This window comes from Coffea eugenioides, chromosome 10 (assembly GCF_003713205.1).
Source record: "Coffea eugenioides isolate CCC68of chromosome 10, Ceug_1.0, whole genome shotgun sequence".
In the NCBI taxonomy this organism is placed as follows: domain Eukaryota; kingdom Viridiplantae; phylum Streptophyta; class Magnoliopsida; order Gentianales; family Rubiaceae; genus Coffea; species Coffea eugenioides.
This window is the reverse complement of record NC_040044.1, coordinates 37,898,174-37,919,884: the sequence shown is the minus strand read 5'-3', so window position 1 is coordinate 37,919,884 and position 21,711 is coordinate 37,898,174. Positions and strand designations below refer to the sequence as shown.

At 36.2% G+C, this 21,711-nt stretch overlaps 2 protein-coding genes across 2 annotated transcripts; one reads left to right on the top strand and one right to left on the bottom strand.

Annotated features, from left to right (window-relative positions):
• The first annotated feature begins 1,115 nt into the window (after positions 1-1,115).
• Positions 1,116-8,585, top strand: LOC113748755 (putative late blight resistance protein homolog R1B-23). Its single transcript, XM_027292302.1, has 3 exons — positions 1,116-5,749; positions 6,288-6,433; positions 8,157-8,585. Exons 1-2 carry the CDS (start codon positions 1,217-1,219, stop codon positions 6,396-6,398), a joined length of 4,644 nt encoding a protein of 1,547 aa, XP_027148103.1. The 5' UTR covers positions 1,116-1,216; the 3' UTR covers positions 6,399-6,433; positions 8,157-8,585.
• A 78-nt stretch (positions 8,586-8,663) lies between these two features.
• Positions 8,664-16,432, bottom strand: LOC113748756. Its single transcript, XM_027292303.1, has 7 exons — positions 16,051-16,432; positions 11,968-12,558; positions 11,486-11,554; positions 11,173-11,277; positions 9,732-9,851; positions 9,408-9,497; positions 8,664-9,321 (listed from the first exon to the last, which is right to left on the bottom strand). The coding sequence occupies exons 2-7, from the start codon at positions 12,451-12,453 to the stop codon at positions 9,205-9,207; spliced, it is 987 nt and encodes a 328-aa protein (XP_027148104.1). The 5' UTR covers positions 12,454-12,558; positions 16,051-16,432; the 3' UTR covers positions 8,664-9,204.
• Positions 16,433-21,711: the final 5,279 nt, after the last annotated feature.

Genomic DNA, 21,711 nt, shown 5'->3' with positions numbered 1-21,711 from the left:
TTTCAATTTAAGTTCCACAACACCGATTGCTTGTATAAAGAACTTACCTAACTATTGATAATTTATTTAACTTTTTAAAGAAATAGTCGCTAAATGAAAACTTAAAATCTCGAAAAAGAATAGTTAAAAGAAAGCTCCTAATCGAATCCAATCAGTTTAGGTGAGGTGGTTTGGATGAGGTGACAAAGTCTGTGGGAGGAGAGTGTAAATACAAGATTATATAAGTTATCTGCCATTTGCTGTTGGCCGTGTGTATAATTTGATAAAACTGTCTCTAACATCAAATGATTTTGACAGAAACCAAACTAAAATGTATTTTCTAAAATGAAAAGATTGGTCATAACTATTTTGTAGCCCCAGTCATTTATGAATGAATATGAAGGTTGGTGGTCTAGTACATATAATTTATTGCATCCACACCAATGATGCAGATAGCTCATAGCACACCTAGTTTGAGGAGAAATTTTTAGCCAATAAAAAAGATTTATATAAGATTGTGGATAATACGGAGTTGATTTATTGGACTGATTAGTACATATACTTAGCAACTAACGTGTGAATGCACATATTTATATTTGTATTCTTGTAGTTTCTTGGAATAATTAGGCTCTGTTTGGATTGTATTTTTGTGAATTTTTTGTACAAAAATTACTATAATGATTTAATATATGTGAGATAAAAAGGTGATTGAAAAAAATATCATGAAAAACATAGCCTTAATTTTTGTAATTTTCCAAACACACCCTTAATCTTTGTCAAAAAATTAACATCTGAAACCCTCCGAACCCTTATCAATTTCAGGTCATACACAATCCAAAGCCAAAAAAAAAAAAATTCCTATTTGACTCGTATCATTGGGCAAGATATGATGCATAACACCCTTTTTAGAACATAAAAATCACACCCAAAAAAAATCTTAATCAATTATCTACCTTTTCAGCCATTGAAGGAACCTGTCCTAGATGCTTTGAAAAACACATGGGGCGGAAACAGATCCATACAATCCTTTTCACAAGAAGTTTTTCTTTCTTTTTTTTTGGGGGGGGGGGGTGGGTGTAACTGTTCCTGCCCTCGAGACACAGCCGACTGCATTGCATAATTTGCAGTCTGCTATTTGAAACAGTAAGAGTTTACACTAATCACTTGCGTTCTCTCCAGTGAGAGACAGAATTATAATTCTGCTAAGAATCTAAGGTAGAAAACTAACAAGTGAAACATGGTCTTTCCTTTCTTCTATGATGATGCCCTGTACTATTTGGAGTTTGCAGAGGAACACTGGTGTTTGACTAATGGTTTGAAGAATCAAATGCTGATCCTTAGACAGGATCTGAGATTTCTGAGGACGTATCTGTTATGCATGGAGTTGTTGAAGAAGGTTTCTCTTATCAGTTTTAGCAGATCAAAGCCGCTTATTTCCAGCATAGAAGCTGCCTCCTCCGAGGCAGCCCAGTGCCTTTACAAAGCTCTTTCAGTTACGAGAACAATCCAGGGTCTTGCCAGTGCGGTTTCTTTTATAGCAAATAAGGTCAAGTGTTTTGAGCCAAATATACAGCAAGATTACACATTATTGTTGAATCAGCATTCATGGGATTCATCATCATCCAACTACTCATCATTGCATCCCGCACGCCTTACGGATTTGTGTGATTTTGTCATAAATAACTTAGATGATCTTCTTGAGTCGAAAAATCTGATCTTGTCATTGAAGAAGCAAATGGAAGTTCTTGTAAAGAAGCTCAAGTTTCTTAAGAATCTCATATCTGATACTTCTTGGAGAGATGATGCAAGGCAGGTAATGGGATCTTTTATGCAGTATGTTCCGTCTGTGACCAAGGTAGCAGCATGTTTGTCCTATCTGTGTTGGGTTGGTGAAACGAATTATAGATACAAAGCACGTGAAGTGGAGATTAAGCTTTCTGATCTGCTACAGAAGTTTAAGACTGATACTGCAGAGCTCATTGAGATGCATGTTACGCTTCTCAGCGCTTCGGCAAAGGAAAAATCGGGTGATGGTAAAAGAGAAGCTCTGAATTTTGTCAATTTCCTCATGGAAAACTCAGTCAGCTTCATGAATGACCAAAATGTTATCATCTTTGAAGAGATGGTTTTCCTGATGGAGTTTGTGATCAAGCCCCAAACTTATCCGATCACAAGAGATTATTACCAAATATCAGCAGATATTAAAGCAACGGCCAAGGAGGTAGGATGTTTCGAGTACAATTTTCTTGTCAACAAAGCAACAGAGGACCAACTGAGGGATATGAATCGTATGTTTGCTAGCTTGCTGGAAAAGATGAAGCTGATCAAAGCAGAGATATTTCTGATACAGCTACAGGACTCTCAGGAAAGTTTCATTGCAACTTCGAAGGATAGAATGATAGGCCTTCACCAGAGTCTGGGATTCCTGAGATCGTTCCTCAGTGATCCACTTGAGAAGGAGAAGGAGGATATAAAGCAGCTCAGTAAAGATGCAGCAACAATGGCTCGTGAGATTACGGCCCTCATTCACTTGATGCACGAAAAGAAGGTGACCAAAGAGACGGTAAGGGAAGTGAATCTTGAAATTTTTTTGCTGCTGGAAAAGATAAAGCTCATTGAGGGAGAGTCATATTTGATGAGGCTAAAAGACCAAAAGGCTGAATTCATAGCCCCTATTAATGATCAAATTCTAACCCTTCATGAGGGGCTTAAATATTTTAGAGAATTTCTCATGGATCCCTCAAAAATGGAGGAAGATACGGAGGATGGAAAATTATTCTTGAAACATTTTGAAGCTGTGACTAAAGAGTCATCTTCCTTCATACTCTCATTTTGGTCCGATGAAAATGCAAATGAGGCAATTGATGAAGCCAATTTTCAGTTGCTCAAGTTACTCGACAAGATTAATCTTGTCAAGGCAGAGATCTTTTTAGCAGAACTACAAAGCCACGATGCTAGCTGGATGATCGATATGAAGGATCCGGTTCAAACTCTTCAAAAGGTTCAAGAGGGGGTAAGATTTCTCAGGATCGTTCTCTTGGAGTCTCCTAAGGAGTTCAAGGAATTTGGCGAACAGATCTGGATGAAACTCGAAGCTCTGACCAAGGAAGCCACATGTCTAGTTTTCTTGCTCGGTGATAATTTAACGAAAGAAGACATGTCCAAGGAAATGAACCGTTCGCTTTCTGATTTGATAGATAAAATAGTGCTTTTGAAGGCTGAGATCGGGCAAAGTTATCTCCAAATTCCGCAGCCATATCCCAAGACTGATGATCTTGGCTTTCTAAGCTCGTTCTTGGGAAATCTGAGGGAGCTACTTGACTGCAATGCTATTTCAATTGCTTCTGCAAAGCATCAGCTTGACATGGTATATATGGACTTGGACTTCCTCATATCTTTCCTCATAAAAAGTGTAAAGCAACATCATGACCATGAGGAACTGAAAGTTCTTCGGACTAGAATTACAAAAATTGCATATGAACTAGAATATGCTGTTGACTCCTTTGTGGTTGGAGATGGCCCCCTATGCATTCGTATGCTATGGCTTTCTGCTGTCATAGAAGAGATTAAACTTTTAAAAGCAAACATGATTGAGATTTCTGACGAGAAAAGGTTTGACTCTGAAGCGGATAGAGGTGCCAAGACCTCCAGTGAGGCACAATCACAAGCTAGTAGCCCAACAGTTGATGAGGTTGTGATAGGTTTCGAAGATGCAGAAAGGGGGGTTGTCGATCGACTAACAAGAGGAACAATGGAAAGGGATATCATCCCAATTGTAGGCATGGCTGGGCTTGGCAAGACAACTCTGGCCAAGGAAGTGTTCAATAACCCTACTGTTACCAGCCACTTCTATGTTCGTGCATGGTGCTGCATCTCTCAAGTATATAACAAGAGACAGTTACTACTTGATATCTTGAGCCAAATCAGTGAGACCACTGACCAAATCCAGAAAAAGGATGCCGAAGATGTGGCCCTAGAATTGCGCAAAAGGCTAAAGAGGAGAAGATATCTCATCGTCATGGATGATTTGTGGGATATCGAAGCATGGAACGACTTGAGAGATTCATTTCCCAATGATAACAATGGAAGTAGAGTTTTGTTTACCAGCCGATTGGAAGATGTAGCTTTTGAAGCTAAGTCAGGTTGCAAACCTTACTTCCTTCATCTACTTTCTAGCATTCAAAGTTGGGAGTTATTGGAATTAAAGTTGTTTGGAAAAGAAGGTTGTCCTCCATCGCTGCAGGAAGTCGGGATGGAAATTGCACGGAAGTGTGACGGACTACCTCTGTCAGTTGTTGTGATAGCGGGTTTGCTTGCAACAACAGAAAAGACACCTCTTAGTTGGGAACAAGTTTCGAGAAATTTGAGCTCTCACATTGTTACGGATCCACAAATGGGGTGCCTGCGTGTACTGGAGTTGAGTTACCTGCACTTGCCAGATTATTTGAAGAGATGCTTTCTTTACTTTGCAGCCTTTCCGGAGGACCATGAGATTCCAGTATCAAAGTTGTCAAGGCTATGGATTGCAGAAGGGTTTTTGCAAGAAACTGGTGTTAAGAGATTGGAGGATGCTGCAGAGGACTGCTTACTAGATTTGATACATAGAAGCCTAGTTATCGTGGCCAAAACAAGATCAGACGGTAGGGTGAGATCATGCCGCATTCATGATCTACTGCGGGAGCTATGCCAGAGAAAAGCTCAAGAGGAGAACTTTTTCCAGCTTGTCCACGGGTATGATGAACATTTCGCCACTACTCCTGATGGTAAAGTTCACAACCTCGCTGATTCTTTTTCCACAATTCCTCCGAAATACAAACAACGTCGGCTGTGCATTTGTTCCAAAAGGGAGCATTTTACCATGTTGAGGCCTTGTGGTCCTCGTGTACATAGTCTACTATTTCTGGCCTATAATGATTGGTTCCCAAGGCAACCTTATGACATTTCATTCATTTCTAAAAACTTTAAACTTCTAAGAGTGCTGGATTTGGAGAGCATCAACATGGGTAGTTCTTTTCCCACTGGACTGGAACTACTTGTTCAGTTGAGATACTTAGCTCTCAGAGGAGCTGTAAATTCTGTTCCAACATCAATAGCTAAGCTCAGGAAGTTAGAAACTTTTCTTCTGAAGGGACTATCTGGCGAAGTTGAAATTCCGGACGCATTTTGGGAAATGGAAAGCTTAAGGCATGTCCACATAAATGACCGTGCTGCATTCATTTTGGATGACAATAAGCTTGAAACCCGATGTGTATTGGGCAATCTGGATACCCTTTCTACACCAGTTCTTCGTCCTGGCAGAGCTACAGAGAAAATAATGAGAAGGCTACCTAAACTTCGGAAACTAAGATGCATTTTTATGGAGTCATGGAATTTTCCGGTGCTGGATGCTCTGACTTCCCTCGAGTCACTCAAGATATTTTATCATGGTAGAGTTGCTTATCCTTGTAAATTTAGCTTCCCTGCAAATCTCAAGAAGTTGACACTGTCAAAGTTTCGCCTACCATGGACTGAAATATCAACAATCGGGAGACTACCAAACCTTCAGAGTTTGAAATTACTCTTTAAAGCTTTTGAGGGACGGGAATGGGAACCAAAAAAAGGAGAATTCCAGAATCTCAAATACCTGAAATTGGACAAGCTGGACATTGCTCAGTGGAAAGCTTCCAATGATCACTTTCCCTCCCTTGAGCAGCTAGTCTTGCAAAGATGTACGCAGCTTGAGGAGGTGCCATTAAGTTTTGGGGAGATCCCCACAATACAGATAATTGAGGTGCATTTAGGGCTGTCAACGGGCCGGGTCCGGGCCGGAATTCATTATTCCGGACCCGGACCCGAATTACTATGCCGGACCCGGACCCGACCCGTTTACCCGACGGGTCTTTTATTCTATGTTCCGGATCCGGATCCGGCGGGTCCCGGATCCGGATCCGGGTCTACCTGAACAAATTTAGCAAAATTTATAATTTCTAATAAAAATGAAAAAAAAATATATTTGTAAACTAATTTTTAACTAATGCAAAGAAAAAACCAAATAAGAAAAGAAATCAAATTAACTTTATTAAAATACATCACTCTAATCAAATTATATTGATAAATATACATATTTAAAATTATTAATTCATTTATATCCGGATCCGGGTCTAATACGGGCCGGAATACTATATTCCGTATCCGACCCGTTTTTTTGTTTGACAAAACGGATCCGGATCCGGATCCGGAAAACGGAATTAAATCCCTACCCATACCCGCAATAATTTCACGGATCCGGTCCGGATCCGGGTCTAGACCCGACCCGTTGACAGGCCTAGGTGCATTGGTGTGCCGAAGCTGCTGCTGTTTCTGTCAAGAAAATCGAGGAAGAACAAAGGGACTCCGGAAATGAGGAGCTCAAGGTCCTTATTTCCGGACTGGAGATATAGAAGCCCTTTCTGTAGTTTCTTTCTCATGTCGACAGGTAACTTAACTTCTTCTCAATCATAAACTTCATTAGTCTTGTTACTTTTTCTCTTTCCCATGTAGCACCTCTAACAGATGAAATTGATAAAGTTGTGTCCTAATCGGGTTGGTTTCTTGAATTGAAACTTATGTCAAAATATGGTAGTTTCAAATAGTTTTAACATGCAGCTATACATGGAAAAGGCAAAAGAATAGTTCGCTTTGTGCACTGTGCTGTTCAGGGTTCGAATCTTGAGTTTGTCAGTTAGGGGATGGAAAAGGTGTGTGTGGGGGTAGGGGGTAAATATATATATATATATATATATATATGGAAAATATTTATCCCTCTAATTTTAAGGATTTCAAAATTCTTGATGGACTATGAGGATTCATGTTATTATTAGTGATGAGTGGTCAGAATAAAACTATCACGCTATAGGACTATTGATTCTTTGAACATCAGGGATTGTTGTGATGAAGAAGAAAATGCATAGGCTTTCGAACACTTAAGAACTCCAACCAATAGTCTCGGAGAATGCTAATTTTTTTTCCCTTTTTTTTATGCATTGAAATTGATTACTAAAGCCAAAAAGTTTAGATTTTCATCTAATAATGATCCTTTTTGAAAAAATCCTATTAGTCATCTTTATGCAAAATATGCTCTACAAGTTTGTTTTGCTTGGCAAAATTTATGTATGTTATGTTATTGATAAACTAATTAATTTCTTTTTGTTGATGACAAAAGAAATAAAAAGATGGTGCTATAGAGGATAACTATGGAAAAACAAATTTGTGATAAGAGTAGCCAAGAAGGGATAGACAAGCTACAAGACTTGAAAATGGTAGATTAGAACTTGAATCATTATATATGTACGTATGCATTTGCACATCATTTTTTATGTGTCTTCATAATTTTGTTTCTTTTTTTTTTTATCTGATTTGAAAGGAAACGGATCCAAAAAACAATAGTGCTAGCTTTCCAAACTGAGTTTAGTTCATATGTTACTTTAGTATTTTCCTTACTTTTTTCATAAAAATAAAGGGAAAAAAAAGAATCAAAATACTTGCATGTGCACGGCTTACCATCTAATTTTGCATTAATGCACATTAGTTTGCGGGACAGAAATCATGTACCCTAAAATAAATGCATTATTTCCACTTTAACTAGCATAATAGAATGATCATTCATTGCGAATTAAAGAAGAGTTTACCTCTATTTTGAATGATACTGAAGTAAATTAATCTAGAGGCACGTGACATGTAGTCTTTTGAAAGTTGGATCAGACTAATCAGCTCAACAAGTCGAACCACGGGTCAATCATGGTATTGGTTTAATTCACTAGTCAAACTAGTCAAATCCAATCAAGAATGGACTGAACCAATCAAAAACCGGTAAAAATCATATCTTTAAACCAGTTCATACTATTTTTTTTAATTTTAAAGTCATCTAATTTACATAATAAATAAAACAATAAAAAGGTATTTGAACCGAGTTGAATAGTGATTCATTTAATGGTCCGAGTTTAAAAACAATGGTAATATGTTGATCTATTAACACAAATTCTGAGATAAAATAAACTGCTCATGAAATGAATTCCAAAAAGGAAAGCAGAAAGAATACATTTCTTGAAACATTTAATGCCCACTGTGTTGAAATTTAGTTGAATCTGAATTTACCATTCGTGAATAATTTTCACTTCAATTTAATCGATGTTAATGCTGTGCTTTCTGATTTGTGACAGGCTGACAGCACTGGAGAAAATTTTTAGCTGAAGGCAGGTTCCAGATTACACTATTTTCCCTCTGCTTATCTTGGCTGCATTTCCAACGTTACTCTATTTTTCCGCTGCTTATCGTTACCGTCTTTCCTCCTGAAGATGATCAAGAAGAAATGGCACTCTCAAAGTTCCTATCCTGCCTGGATCAGATTTCCAGGGTTCTGTGTCGCACGTTTGTTGAGGTTTTTAATTTCAAAGTTTCGCATATTAATTTGAACTTGCAGACTCTATGCTTCACGATTGAATTTGATTTGCTGTATCATTTCTCTTTTTCCCCAAAATGACTTTTTGTTTTTTGGGTTTTGTTAGCATGTAAGGAAATTTGTGGCCTGTCAGAAAGAAAGGCGCAATTACAACGTTACAAATGCCAGCAGACCATTTTCATTTTCTCTATGTTTTCTCCTTTTGCTAAGTGGACCGAAACTATATACCCTTTCATGAATGCAAATGAGCAGGATCATAACACAGGGATGAGAAAGGGGTGGGGCGTAAAGCACCCAACGATGCACAAGACTTTTATATTAAGGCACAATCGATAGCATCATGGTAGAAATCCATTGCAGGCATGACTCACATGATTGCCTTACAAGAAGAACACTGTATAAGCATATTTTCATGGGCTAAATAACCTTTCTGCACCTACTAGTGCTGATTTTGCTGCATAAAACTTCTACCAAAGCTTCCAAGTTCCTGGGAAATAGCCATGCAGCTACACGAGAAAGCTACAGAAGAAACAGGTGAATTGAACTCACAAGTTTCTTCCACTTGGTGAATGCGAAGTGACGAGCTGACTTGTCACCGCTGGCAATACATTGAAGCTAACAAGTATGATCATCCTTAGAGCAGCAGCTTTTTGGGGTTTGCAATGCGTCCTAGATAAGGTCACGGGTAGCTGCTGGCCGTGTACGGAAATGTTCACGATTATGGATCATACTCTGAACAGTTCCAATTGGCAGCACGACATTCATTGGAAAGCAACGCCCAGAACTTTCTTAACCACAATACTAGTTGGCTAGAACCAATTTGACACACTGAAATCTCTCAGCTTACTCAGGTGTCTTTCCATGTCTTGCCTAGTTTTGCTCCATTCTTCCTTCTCTATCACATCTGTTGGAGTATCTCTTTCATTCTAGGACAAACAAGATACGTAAGTCTAGAAGCTGAAGTAAAAGCCACCATAAATAAGTATAAAACCGAGATAAAAAGAACAGTTACCGGAGGAATTATTCTGAAGGAATTTCCATTGTCACGTATAACAAGCAGATCATTCCTCCTGTCCCTGTTTTTCCCGTCTGGTACAGTCACCTAGTCCGGAGGAAAAAACCATATTATGTTGATTTGTCAAGCCTATATGTCAGGACAAAGCACCTATTGTACCGGACATCCCTTTTTTACCAGTACAATAGTATAAGCTTTAGTGTAAAAATATGTCTTCATACTCCAGCCTAAGAAGCACAGAATTTCGATGAAGGCATTCTGAGAAGGTAAACTCAAAAGCAAGACTTAAACCATTAGTTCAAAGCCCATACGATTCCTTACCACAACTTTAGCTCTTGTTATTGATTTTGTCTTTGAATCAATTACATAAATCTCCTCAAAATCAAGCATGAAATCAGGATCACCAGATCTGCGGTTTCTATAATGCTTCGTCAGGAAAATCTGCAATAAAACACAATCATGCTATTCAGGAAGGAAGATATTTTAATCATGGCTCAACCTTGTCACAGCATAAAAGGAACACCAGACTTGTTTAAATAGGTTGTAAAATACAAAATAATAGGAAAACAAAAAAAGGAGTAGTTTTGATGATTTTGTATTCAAAATTGCTCAAACAACCCTTCAGAGTTGACAGGGAATAACATTTACTTAACTGCACAATAAACCAAAAGAATTGGTCAAATATAGGAAATAGAAAGACAGATTTATTTAACCAACAATTCCATAGACAAAAACAAATTGAGAGAGACAAGTGCATATCTTTCACTAAAAGTTCTAAAGGAGATAATACATTGAAGCGAAACAAGCAAAGCAAAATCGTGGCTTATTAAGGAAACAACAATATGACGTAGTTGTTTATATCAATAAATCAGATAATATTTTTAGAGTACCAGCAGGTAGAAATCCGCAAATAACATTTCAACCAATTTAGGTTAGGCACGCTCTAGGATATCTTTACAAGTCAAGTTTTGTGGTGAAGGATCAAGAAACAGAAGCAAAGATAAACAAAGGAGAATATGGAACAGCTTATCTGGAAATCCTATTGATCCCCATATCAAATTTGAGTTTGAGGATGATTTTTCCAACTTGATGAGAATTGACACGGGATGACTTTTAGTTGAAAACGAAATTACTGTGAACACAGACTAAAGCAACACTCTAGGTCCAGGCTAGGATACTGCAGTACCTCCACATTTCTGGACTTCCAATTACAACTTCCTTCCCTAGTTTGCTCAGAAATGTATGGCTTAAATATATTAATGAGAGCTTCCAACAGAGTAGAATTTTAGGAGCAAGAACTTCACATGTATTCCTAGTTATGGCACTACCAAGTTCTTTGCATTTTACGAGAACTCGACACATCATGACCTCTTTCTTTCCAACAACTTTGGCTTACCCTTCATGAGCTACAATTGAAGGTCTAATGGCCTCAAAACCTAGAACTGAGCTAAAAAACTATACACCTAGTACCACATTTGTTGATCATCAACTGACATCAACAACGATAGAAAGTATCCTCTAAAAAGGGGAATAACAATTGATAAGCACAGAAAAATACTACAGAAATAAGCAATTTTTACATAAATGTTCTCTGCCACTCTTAAACAATTTGGGCCTCGCACAAACTCAAATACTACTCACTGCCTAACAAAATGGAAATATCGAACTATACAAAATTCAAATTTTTGATAAAGTTTGGAAGCAAAGCTGCATCAAAATCTACAGGAAAAGCTGCATAATGCAAACTGTAGCCCACACATACCTTCAAGACCTCCCTCTCGGATTTATACATGGGATCTCTGGGTGCATCAATAGGTGGCTCTGTTACATTGTAGCATCCATAATCAGTCTGTGCACATCGAATGTACTACAAAACAAAGAGAAACCATTGAAGTGAGCAAATCAATCAAATTTTGGCATGGCTATACAAAAGTAACTAATATGATCATATTCTACATTAAAAGCTGAAGATCCTCAAATCTATCATTACCATATTGTACCAAAGGTGGAATAAGCATACAACCTATAGTACATTGTCAACGTATACATAAAAGGTCCTGAAAACCATTGCATACCTTTTGAGGCATTGGAGCAAGAACCTTTGGGATCGCATATACATCTGTGTCAGGAGGCGTGACATACATCTGCACATTGCAAAATGAAACCTCATACATCCTTTAACCATACTCATTAGTCAAGAAAGAAATCTACAATCTTTACTGCATAGCGTACAACACTTTGGAAAAATGATTTTCGTCCCTTATTTTTTTAGCACTAAGAAACTCATACTAAAACTAACAACGCCCATGGGCAATATCAACAAAGAAATCACATAATGCAAATGTTACAGAATAATGTACAACAGAATCTACATCACAACGTGCTAAAACTTTTACAACATACTATGCAATATTTAAGCCAGAAGGTACCTTACTACTATTCAGCCCAAAAAAAATTCACAGGGTACAACTTTGCAGCATAATGTACAACACAATGTAGCCAAAAGGTACCACTACCCTAGAAGAGTGAGCAATGCTGAAAGAGAAAACTCTCCTACCTCCCGGAAGTCGTAAACGTCGTCGTCGGGGTCAGGAGGTTTCCGAATAAAGAAATCACAGTCGAGCAAACAAATTTTATGAAACTCCTCTTCATTAATCCTATATTCCACAATCTTCTCGGAATCCCAACCCTGAGTAGAAATAAAGCTCTTGCTCTGAACTATCAGAATGTCATCCTCTCCTCCGGCCGCGGCTGCGGAAATGGCGGTGGTGGTGTCGTAGTCAACGTCGAAGTCTTTCTTGTTGTCTACTTCCTCAGCTTCTTCGTCGTCCATGTCGTAGTCGTCGGGGCTGCCGCTGTCCCCGTCTCCGTCGTCGGCCCAGGCCCGAAAGTCTCGTCTGCTGGAGATTATGGGCTTTGTAATTGGCAGGTGAATAGTGGGGGACTTAACTGAGGTGGTGATTGGGGGTAGTGACGGTTTAGGAGAGAAAATGGAGAGCAGTGGCCGTGGCGGTGGTGCGAGGAGGAGTTGCGTGGTGATCATGGTGGTTTTGGGAGAGGGAAAGGGAATGATTTTTGTTTGGGATATTTGTGTCAATTGCGTGCTGTCTCGGAGGGGATAATGTTGCGTTTTGGGCGGGATTGGATGCTGCTGACGCAATAACTAAAGTTAGGGAATTTCGCCAATTTGGTTTCTGAATATTTTCACTAAAATTAATTTTATCCTTGATAAATTATTTTAACCAATTTAGTTCTTGAAGAAGTTTCTTACATCCAACGTAGGACTTTTCACTGATGTGGACCTACAAGGGAATAATCATCACACTAGTCTAATCTTTTGCAATTAATCGACGAATACCTCACCCATGGGATTAATCTAAAAAAATAGAATGTAATTGGAGGAAATTGGGGGAAGAACTAGGGTTTCGATAAAATCACAACGGAGGCTAGAATCGAATCGAGAACATCGCAAGTTCTGCAGTGGACATTGGCGATGGTGACAAGGATGGCAATAATTAATCAAAGTCATCAACAAGATCAAGTAAGCCGTAATTTCAAATCTAACTCTTTCTACCCGTATGTATTAGTTGGTCGATTTTAGTGCCACTAGTGTGTTGAATTGGTGAAATAATATATAATGGAAGGATTTGAGGGAGGGGGTTTAATTTTCCAGTATCGTATAGTTGTGGTGGGGCATGAACGGATTCGGAAATGGTGAAATTTTTTGTTAAATTACATATAGATTTCCACATGGAAAAGAAAGTATTTACTTTGGTTATGGTATACTTCTGAAATTTTACTTTGTTTGCTTATGATTTGTGATGGTGAAATTTTGATAATTATTAAATTAAATTGTATGTTTGTGACTGTGTCGGTGAAATTTGGTATTTTTTTAATTTGTTTTTAAAGTAACTTTTGTTTGTTTTGTGAGCTGTGATGTGGTCCCTTTGCCTTTAAATTATAGTGTGCCGTAACTTTCATGTTCATGAAAAGTTACACATAGTTGGGACCAAGGTTCTTTATTTCTAAAGAATAAAGGAATTTTTGTGTTTTGTTTTTTGTTGGAAATAAAAAAGCAAGTTAACATGTGGACTATTTTACTTTGATAGTGCATTATGGTGGTGTATATATTAAAGATCCATAAGAGACATATGTAGGGGGTTGCATAGAAACATTTGAAGGAGTTAATCCAATGAGAGTTAGTACATCAATTTTGCATGACTTCTGCACTCTTGTGGGCTGTTCGAATGATTCAAAGATGATGTATAGAATCCCCTGTGAAACTAATGTGCTCAAGCTTTGGCTAATAAATGGTGAGGAATAATTTAGGGATGTAATCGAGCCGAGTCGAGCTCGAGTATCACTATACTCGAGCTCGACTCGACTCATACACACAGAGGCTCGAGCTCGACTCGAGCTCGATCGAGCCAAGAAAATCGATACTCGAAGATCGACTCGAAGAATTTCCTCAGGCTCGAGACTCGACTCGATAAGGCTCGATCTTTAATCGAGCCTTATCAAGTCGAGTCTTATCAAGCTTTTTGACTCGATTTGACGAAAAAAACATATCAAAGGTGATGTTTTGGGAAGATTCAAAGGCAAGCAAGTAGCTATCAGCTGGAGTAAATGAGGCATAAAATCCATGATTCATCAATACAAATACAACTAAAAGTATCCACATTCTACCTCCCACAGTTAGCATCTTTAACACCCCTAAAAATCAGATTCACCACAAAGAAGAATAGAGAAGAAAAAAGGGAAATTCCCACTTGCTGGATTGCTTGACATGAAACTTTCAAATTCAGCAATTACCCACCAACGGTAGGTGCCCACAAGAGCAGAAAATATGGATGATTCTAATTCCTCGGATCATAGTTCCTAAGTGTGCTGCAAAAGTACCCAAACTAACCAAAATTCCCCACAAAATTTCAAAACTCAGCAAAACATGAGCTGAGCCACCAAATTGAGAGACAAACAATTATCTCAAACAGCCACAATATCCCAACTACCACAAGCTCAATTCAGAAACCAATGCCAAGATCTATCCAGAAATTCCTTTTCCCCACAAATATCACTAATTACTAACTAAAGAAAGCTGCTTTAAACAAGAACATGTCAGAAAAATATGTTCCTGGTTCAGAAATGGACCATAGTCCAGCAGAATTACAAGTGTTTGAACAGGATATAGAAGAATGAAGTTGAAAACTCTTGTATTGAGAAAATCCACGGTTCAGTTTTATAATTGGTGTTGGATCAAGCAATTTTACCAGAAATCAGGGAAACCCTCCCTTCTGTTTCATACTCATTCTTATCAATTGGGAAAATAATATGTAGATACATGAATGAAAATCTATTACTTGCATGCTCCTACTTACATGGCATGCTGTTGAGACTGTAGAATTGACGACTTCTGCTTCTGTTGTTGATTATGGGGTTGATTAGTAAATAGACACTACTGTATCCTTCATTCACTCTCCAAAATATATATATATATATATATACCAACAACGAAAACAATTGAAATAAAATCTATAAATTCTGCAATATGCTGATCTAATTATCCATTTCACTGCTTTTAATTTCGGATTGTTTTAAAGGACGCCCCCATTGTCGCTGAGCCATTGCCATCTTTGACGAATATGCCTCCCCTTCATCTTTTCTGTTTGAGGAACGATTTCTGATCAAATGCTAAAACCCATATTCAAAGCAGATGGAGTGTTTTATGGTAACAAATCAGATTCTCCTTCAATTTAAAAGGTTCAAGATTATGAAAATGTAACATTAAAACCATTTATATGTTCAAAGCAGAACAGCAATATATAAAGTAAATAGTAGTAGCATCAGCATAAATATTTTTCTAATACAAACAGCGGGGATCAGGTCCAGCCTCCAACCACCAAATGTTGGGACAGATTTAGCAAAGTCAGCTACATGTACAGAATGCAGAGAAAAGCGTGCGAAAGAGAGAGAATTCATTAGTACACACTGCAATTCTGCGTTCGCTACAATTCAAGATGGTGATACTTCATTTAGATATTGCTACACCGTTTTTGATTGAGAAGCTTTAAACCAAAAGTACAAGGTTTAATGTTACCGCAGGACAGATGGTTCAAGTGGAGTAAATCCAAGAGCAGGAGACTCTTTGTTCTGGTGGACATATACAACATGCCTAGCCATTTCAAGATCAGCATCCATCTCACTGTTGTGTTAACACTCACAACTATCAAAGCAAAAATAATCAATGCTCTTAACTTTAAGCAGCATGGTTTGCATGGTTTACGGCATAAGCTATGCTACCATGCTCCTTCGTTCACAAGTGTGCCTTTTTGACTTTAAAAGAAAAAAAAAAATGCCACCACCATAGGAAGAACAGAATGAATGAATCTTTCTAACGGGTAAAAGGTGGAATTTTTCCCCAAGGCCTTAACTTTTAAAGGCTGCACAACTGGAGAGAGCTTCTTGTGTATAAAATACAAAGCTTATGTTATATCACACCTAATCTAAACTACTACAACAGTTAGAGTTTGCAATTGGAAGCTCAGATTTCGTCCCCTTATCAATTCAGGATAACAAGTTTCCTAGTCGATCTTGGCCAATTTTAATGCCAGAGACACAGAGCCAAAAACAGAGGAGCACTTACCTAAGTGAGCCAGAGATGAGCAGTGATGAACCAGCGATGAACTAGTGAGATCTTGGTGCTTCGTCTTCGACACTCGGCAGCGATGAACCAGCACGGCAGGACACAGCCGACAGGAGACGTAGAGCGCGGCGGACTGGCGGAGGCCGGAGAGGCAGAGAGCAGCTTCGATTTGGGACTTGGGACTTGGGACTTGGGACTTGTTAAGGCGATGGCGATGGCGATGGAGTCTCACAGATGCGGCGAGCAACGGCGTCGGCGACGAACGGAGTGAGGGTGTAGATCTAAATCAGTCAGAGTCAGCTGCCGGCTGGTAAAGTGAATTTTTTTGCTAGGCTTTCTTCGAACAGAGAAGAAAGTCGCACAGTCGGCACAGAGAAGGAAGAAAGTCTTTTCTTCCTTTTTTTTTTAGACATTTTTTCATTTTAGTGTTTTTTACAATTATGGCTGCGTTTGGATTAAGTGTTTTTGCACCTGTTTTTTAAAAACTGTTTTTCACATTCCAAATGCTACAGTAATGTGTATTTCAAAAACAACTTCAAAAACACCATATCCAAACAATATATCAAAAACAACTCCAAATATATTTCAATTATGTATATTTAATTTGTATATTTTAATAAGTATATTTCAATTTGTATATTTTAATTATGTATTTTAATATGTACATTTCAATTATATTTTAATATATTTTAATATGTATATTTCAATTATGTATTTTAATATGTATATTTCAATTATGTATATTATATATATATATATATATTATATTAATATAAATATATTTATTTCAATTATGTATAATATTATATATATTATATCAATTGAAATAAATATTATATATTTATATAAATACATTTATTTATATATAAATTTATAAATATATTTATTCAATTTTGTTTTATAATATATATTAATATATATTAATATGTATATTTCAATTATGTATATTATACATAAATTATGTTAATAATAATGTATATTATATATATTATACATTTCTAATATTATATATTTATACATACATATTATAAATATTTTATTTTATTTATAATATATTTTTATATATTTATAATATATTTACATAAATATTATATGTTATATAAATTATATATAATATAATATATAATATATTATACATTATATAAATGTACATTTATGCATAATATATAAATATTTATGCATATTTATAATATACATTTATATTATGTATAATATATAATATAATACATTTATATATTTATATTAATATACATAATATTAATTTTACATTTATACATAATATTAATACATGTATATATTTATATTAATTATATTAATACATTTCTACATAATATTAATATATATTTATAATTTATTAATTTATACATTTATATAATATTCATTTATAATTTATCCATTTTTAATAATATACACTTATACATTTAAATATACATTTATATTATGTATTATATATAATATAATACATTTATACATTTATATTAATATACATAATATTAATTTTACATTTATACATAATATCAATGCATATATACATTTATATTAATTATATAAATACATTTCTACATAATATTAATATATATTTATAATATATTAATTTATACATTTATAATAATATACACTTATAATTTATAATATATTTATAATATTCATTTATAATTTATACATTTATAATAATATACACTTATACATTTATAAATATATTTATATTATGTATTATATATAATATAATACATTTATATATTTTTATATGAATATATAAATATATTTATTTATAAATATCTATAAATGTATTATAAATGCATAAATGTATATTTATATAAAAATATAAAAATTATAATATTCTAAAAATACTCAAAAATATGTTTCAAAAATACCTCTAAAAATAATCCAAAAAAATCTACAGTAAAAGTTTTTCATATAGTTTTTGAAAAACAACCCAAAAAATAACTAATCCAAACGGACTTGTTTTTCAGATTCAAAATGCTACAGTAGTGTTTTTGAAAAACAAACCCAAAAACAGCTAATCCAAACAGTAGTTATTACTTTTTTGCCATTATAGGATTTTATTATAAAGAAGGTAATATTGTAAATTCCATATAACTTATACCCATAATGGTCATTTTATAATTATAATAAATATATATTATTTAAATTATAAATATTTTATTTAATTAACTCCGGCTCGTCGAGCTACCCGACGAGCCACGAGCCGGGATAATACGACTCGAAACTCGACTCGATTGGGAGTCGAGTTGTTGACCGAGCTACTCGCGAGCTACTCGCGAGTAGCTCGGCTCGCGAACATCTCTAGTGAGGATCCTGTAATAGATGTGGCTTGCATTGGTAAAAAATATGCAAAAGCTGATGTGTATGGTGTCTATGAATTCCACATAAGAGATATTAATAGCAACACTGGTCCAAGCGCAGTAACTGCTGAGAAGATTCAACAAGAAGAAGATGGTTTACATGTGGATATAACCTTTGATGATGTTGAACTAGTTGACCTCAAAAACATACCAATTTATGTGGAGCAAATGATGGAGCATGTAAAGTCCAAAAATGGAAAAATAGAGGCTGCTGAACATGGAGGAAATGATGATAATGAAGCTAATGATGCTGCCCATTCGGATTCATCCCTTGGTGAAAACATCCACGACAGCGATTACGATTTTAGTCATGATGATGAAGATATGATATTCTATAGTGGCATTGCTCTTCCTGAGCAAGAGTTAGGTGGTTGAATTGGAAAGATTCAACCTGGTGGTAGAGGTAAAAATAGGGGCAAGAAGGGTAAAACCCATAAAATTCCAACACCTGCAGCTAAGAAGAAAAAACCTAGGGCCAAACCTACTAGTTTTAAGGACCTGCACTTGGATGAAGGAGATCATATTCCAATCCATGAAGAATTTGAATCACTTGGCTTATATGAGTTGAACAGTGACCATTCTTCCTCAGATGAAGACAGTAGAAAGAAAAGGAAGCCTAAGAAGCCTAGTCTAGTAAGGTTCAAGCCTGAAGTTGACATGGAAGATCCTAAATTCCATGTTGGACAAGTCTTTGATGATAAAAAGTTGTTCAAATTAGCAATGGACAACTACATAGTCAAGTGGGGCAAAGATATTTAGTAGGAAAAATAAGATGCCACATGGATAAGAGTTAAATGCAAGGCAGAAGTTTGTGAATGGATGCTGTTTAAGATTGAATCAAGTGATGACTACCTTGTGATGAAAATTGTGGGACCTGAGCACTTATGGCCGGACATTTTACCACGAAAGAGCCACTTCAGGTTTTCTAACTAGAAAGTATGCAGAATTTTTAATATTGAATAAGAAAGTGACTGTTAAGGAATTTAAGGAGAAGGTGTATTTGGAACTTAATGTACACATCACCGTACTACAGGTCTACAAGATATTCATGAAAGCAAAGAATTTAGGGAATGAAGTTTTCTTAATATAGATCTTGCAATTGTAATTATAGTGTACTGATCTTGTGGAGGAAGCATAGAGAATGAACCGGGTCACTGTTTTGTAAAAGTCTGCCTATGTTACCTTGGCTTGTATTTGTTGGCTAGACATGAACTAAAAGCTTGGCATTGATCTCTTTGGACGACTAGAACGTGTTGGTTATATGAAAACTTCCTATTGCCTTTTTTTGGCTAGACATTTGTCGAGTGTTACTTGGTTTAGTTATGTTAACGGAATATCAAATTTTAAGGTGAAATTCTGTTTAGACACCAAGTTGCCACAGCCTTTGCATATATCCAGATTTCTCAATTTGTCAAACCATTGCATATATTACTTAGACAATTGCTACATCAAATGGTTTACAATGCCTTACAACCACACTATAACCAAAACAATTAAGGCCAATCACAGCAACTTTGCAAGTTTCGTGGACAAAAGTCTAAATCTAACTACATAGCCTTCCCTAAAATCTAAACTAACATTTGGAGCCCTTAGTCCAAGTAGAGATGGCAATGGGGGCGGGTGCCGCGGGGGGCTAATGGGAAGGGGGTTGGGGCGGGGGCGGTGGGAATTTTTCCCCTCCCCGCTTAGAAACGAGGCGGGGGGCGGGGGAGTGTGCCCCGGTCCCATTCCCCGCCCCACCACCCGCTTTAAACAAATAAATATATAAAATATATATAGGTATATAATTATATATAATATATAATTTAATTGGTTACAAATTTATGATAATGATATTATTAGTTATCTGTATTATATGATGTCTATTAGTTTATATAATATAATTGATATTATTAATTATACTAATAATTATACATGTGTACTACTACAAATTATTAATTGGTTATACTAAATTTACTAATGCATTTATACTAAATCCCTAATTACACTTAACACAATAACATTTTTTCTTAAAAAAAGCACAAGTACAATAATGAATTAGTGATTGTATTTGTACCAAAAGTGAAAACTTGACTACTTTAGTTATATTTATTTTATCATGTTGGATTGTATTCAAATAATTTTTGTTTGATTGTTTTTATAAGTTTCAATTGTAAAATTACAATGAATAATAATTTGATGATGTGTTGATATTTTAGTACTTAATTATTTGTTAAAATTTAACCATAATAAAATTATATAACAAATTTTTATTAGTTTCGCGGGGGCACCCGCGGGGGAAGCGGGGCGGGGCGGGGACGGGGCCGGGGGAACGGGGGACAGGGGATGGGGCGGGGGCGGGGGGAGTTTGTAGGCAGCGGGACGGGGGATAGGGGATGGGTCCCCCGCCCCAACCCTGCCCCGTTGCCATCCCTAAGTCCAAGATAGCATGTCCTCTTTTGTCGTTGCCAACAAGCACAATAGTTAACAAACAACCACAACAAACGACAACAAAAACTATCTATTTGCTCTTATCTTTTAGCTTTTGAATTTCAGCCTTCATCATCTTGTTCTCTTCTTCCAACCTTACAAGTTCAATTTTTTATGAACTGGTTCTCTAGCTTGGCGTTCCTTGGTTCCTTCAAGAATTTTGCCATCATATTTTTCGTCATCTTCGACATTGGTGGATCAAACCACAAAAAACACTTGCAAGCCTTCGGCGGTTGTAATCAATATTAATACCCCCATTAGATGTAGAAATTAGATTGCCTATTATTGCAAATGGAACTAAATTAGAAATTACTACTAAATACCCATATCCAATTATATTGCCAAAAAAATTCCCCTCACATTTATTGACAAAATAAAAAAATACCCCATAATTCTTGCAACCGTGGAATCTTCTTCCAAGATTCGACAATGTCCATGTAGTAGCGATTTGACACGGTTCATTACAATCACAAAACGCAACCTCATCTCCATTGTAGTGATCTACTTTCCCTCTCTTCACCTCTGATAATTTTCCACTTTCTTCATTCTCATGATTTGATTATTGGCAGCTGCTCGAACTTGATGCATCATTGAGGTAGTTTCTTCGCGGATGCATCTTATTGGAGCTTCTTCACAGAGAGAATTGAGAAATTGTGAGGAGCCCCAATGTCTTCAAAAACTAGATGCTTACCCCTTTTTTTTAATGATCTTACTAATCTGTTTCGCTGATTAATTGCAAAAGATTAGGCTAGTGTGATGATTATGCCCCAATAGGTCCATGTGGATTGAGTAAAATGTGGTGAAAAGTCCTACATTGGATGTAAGA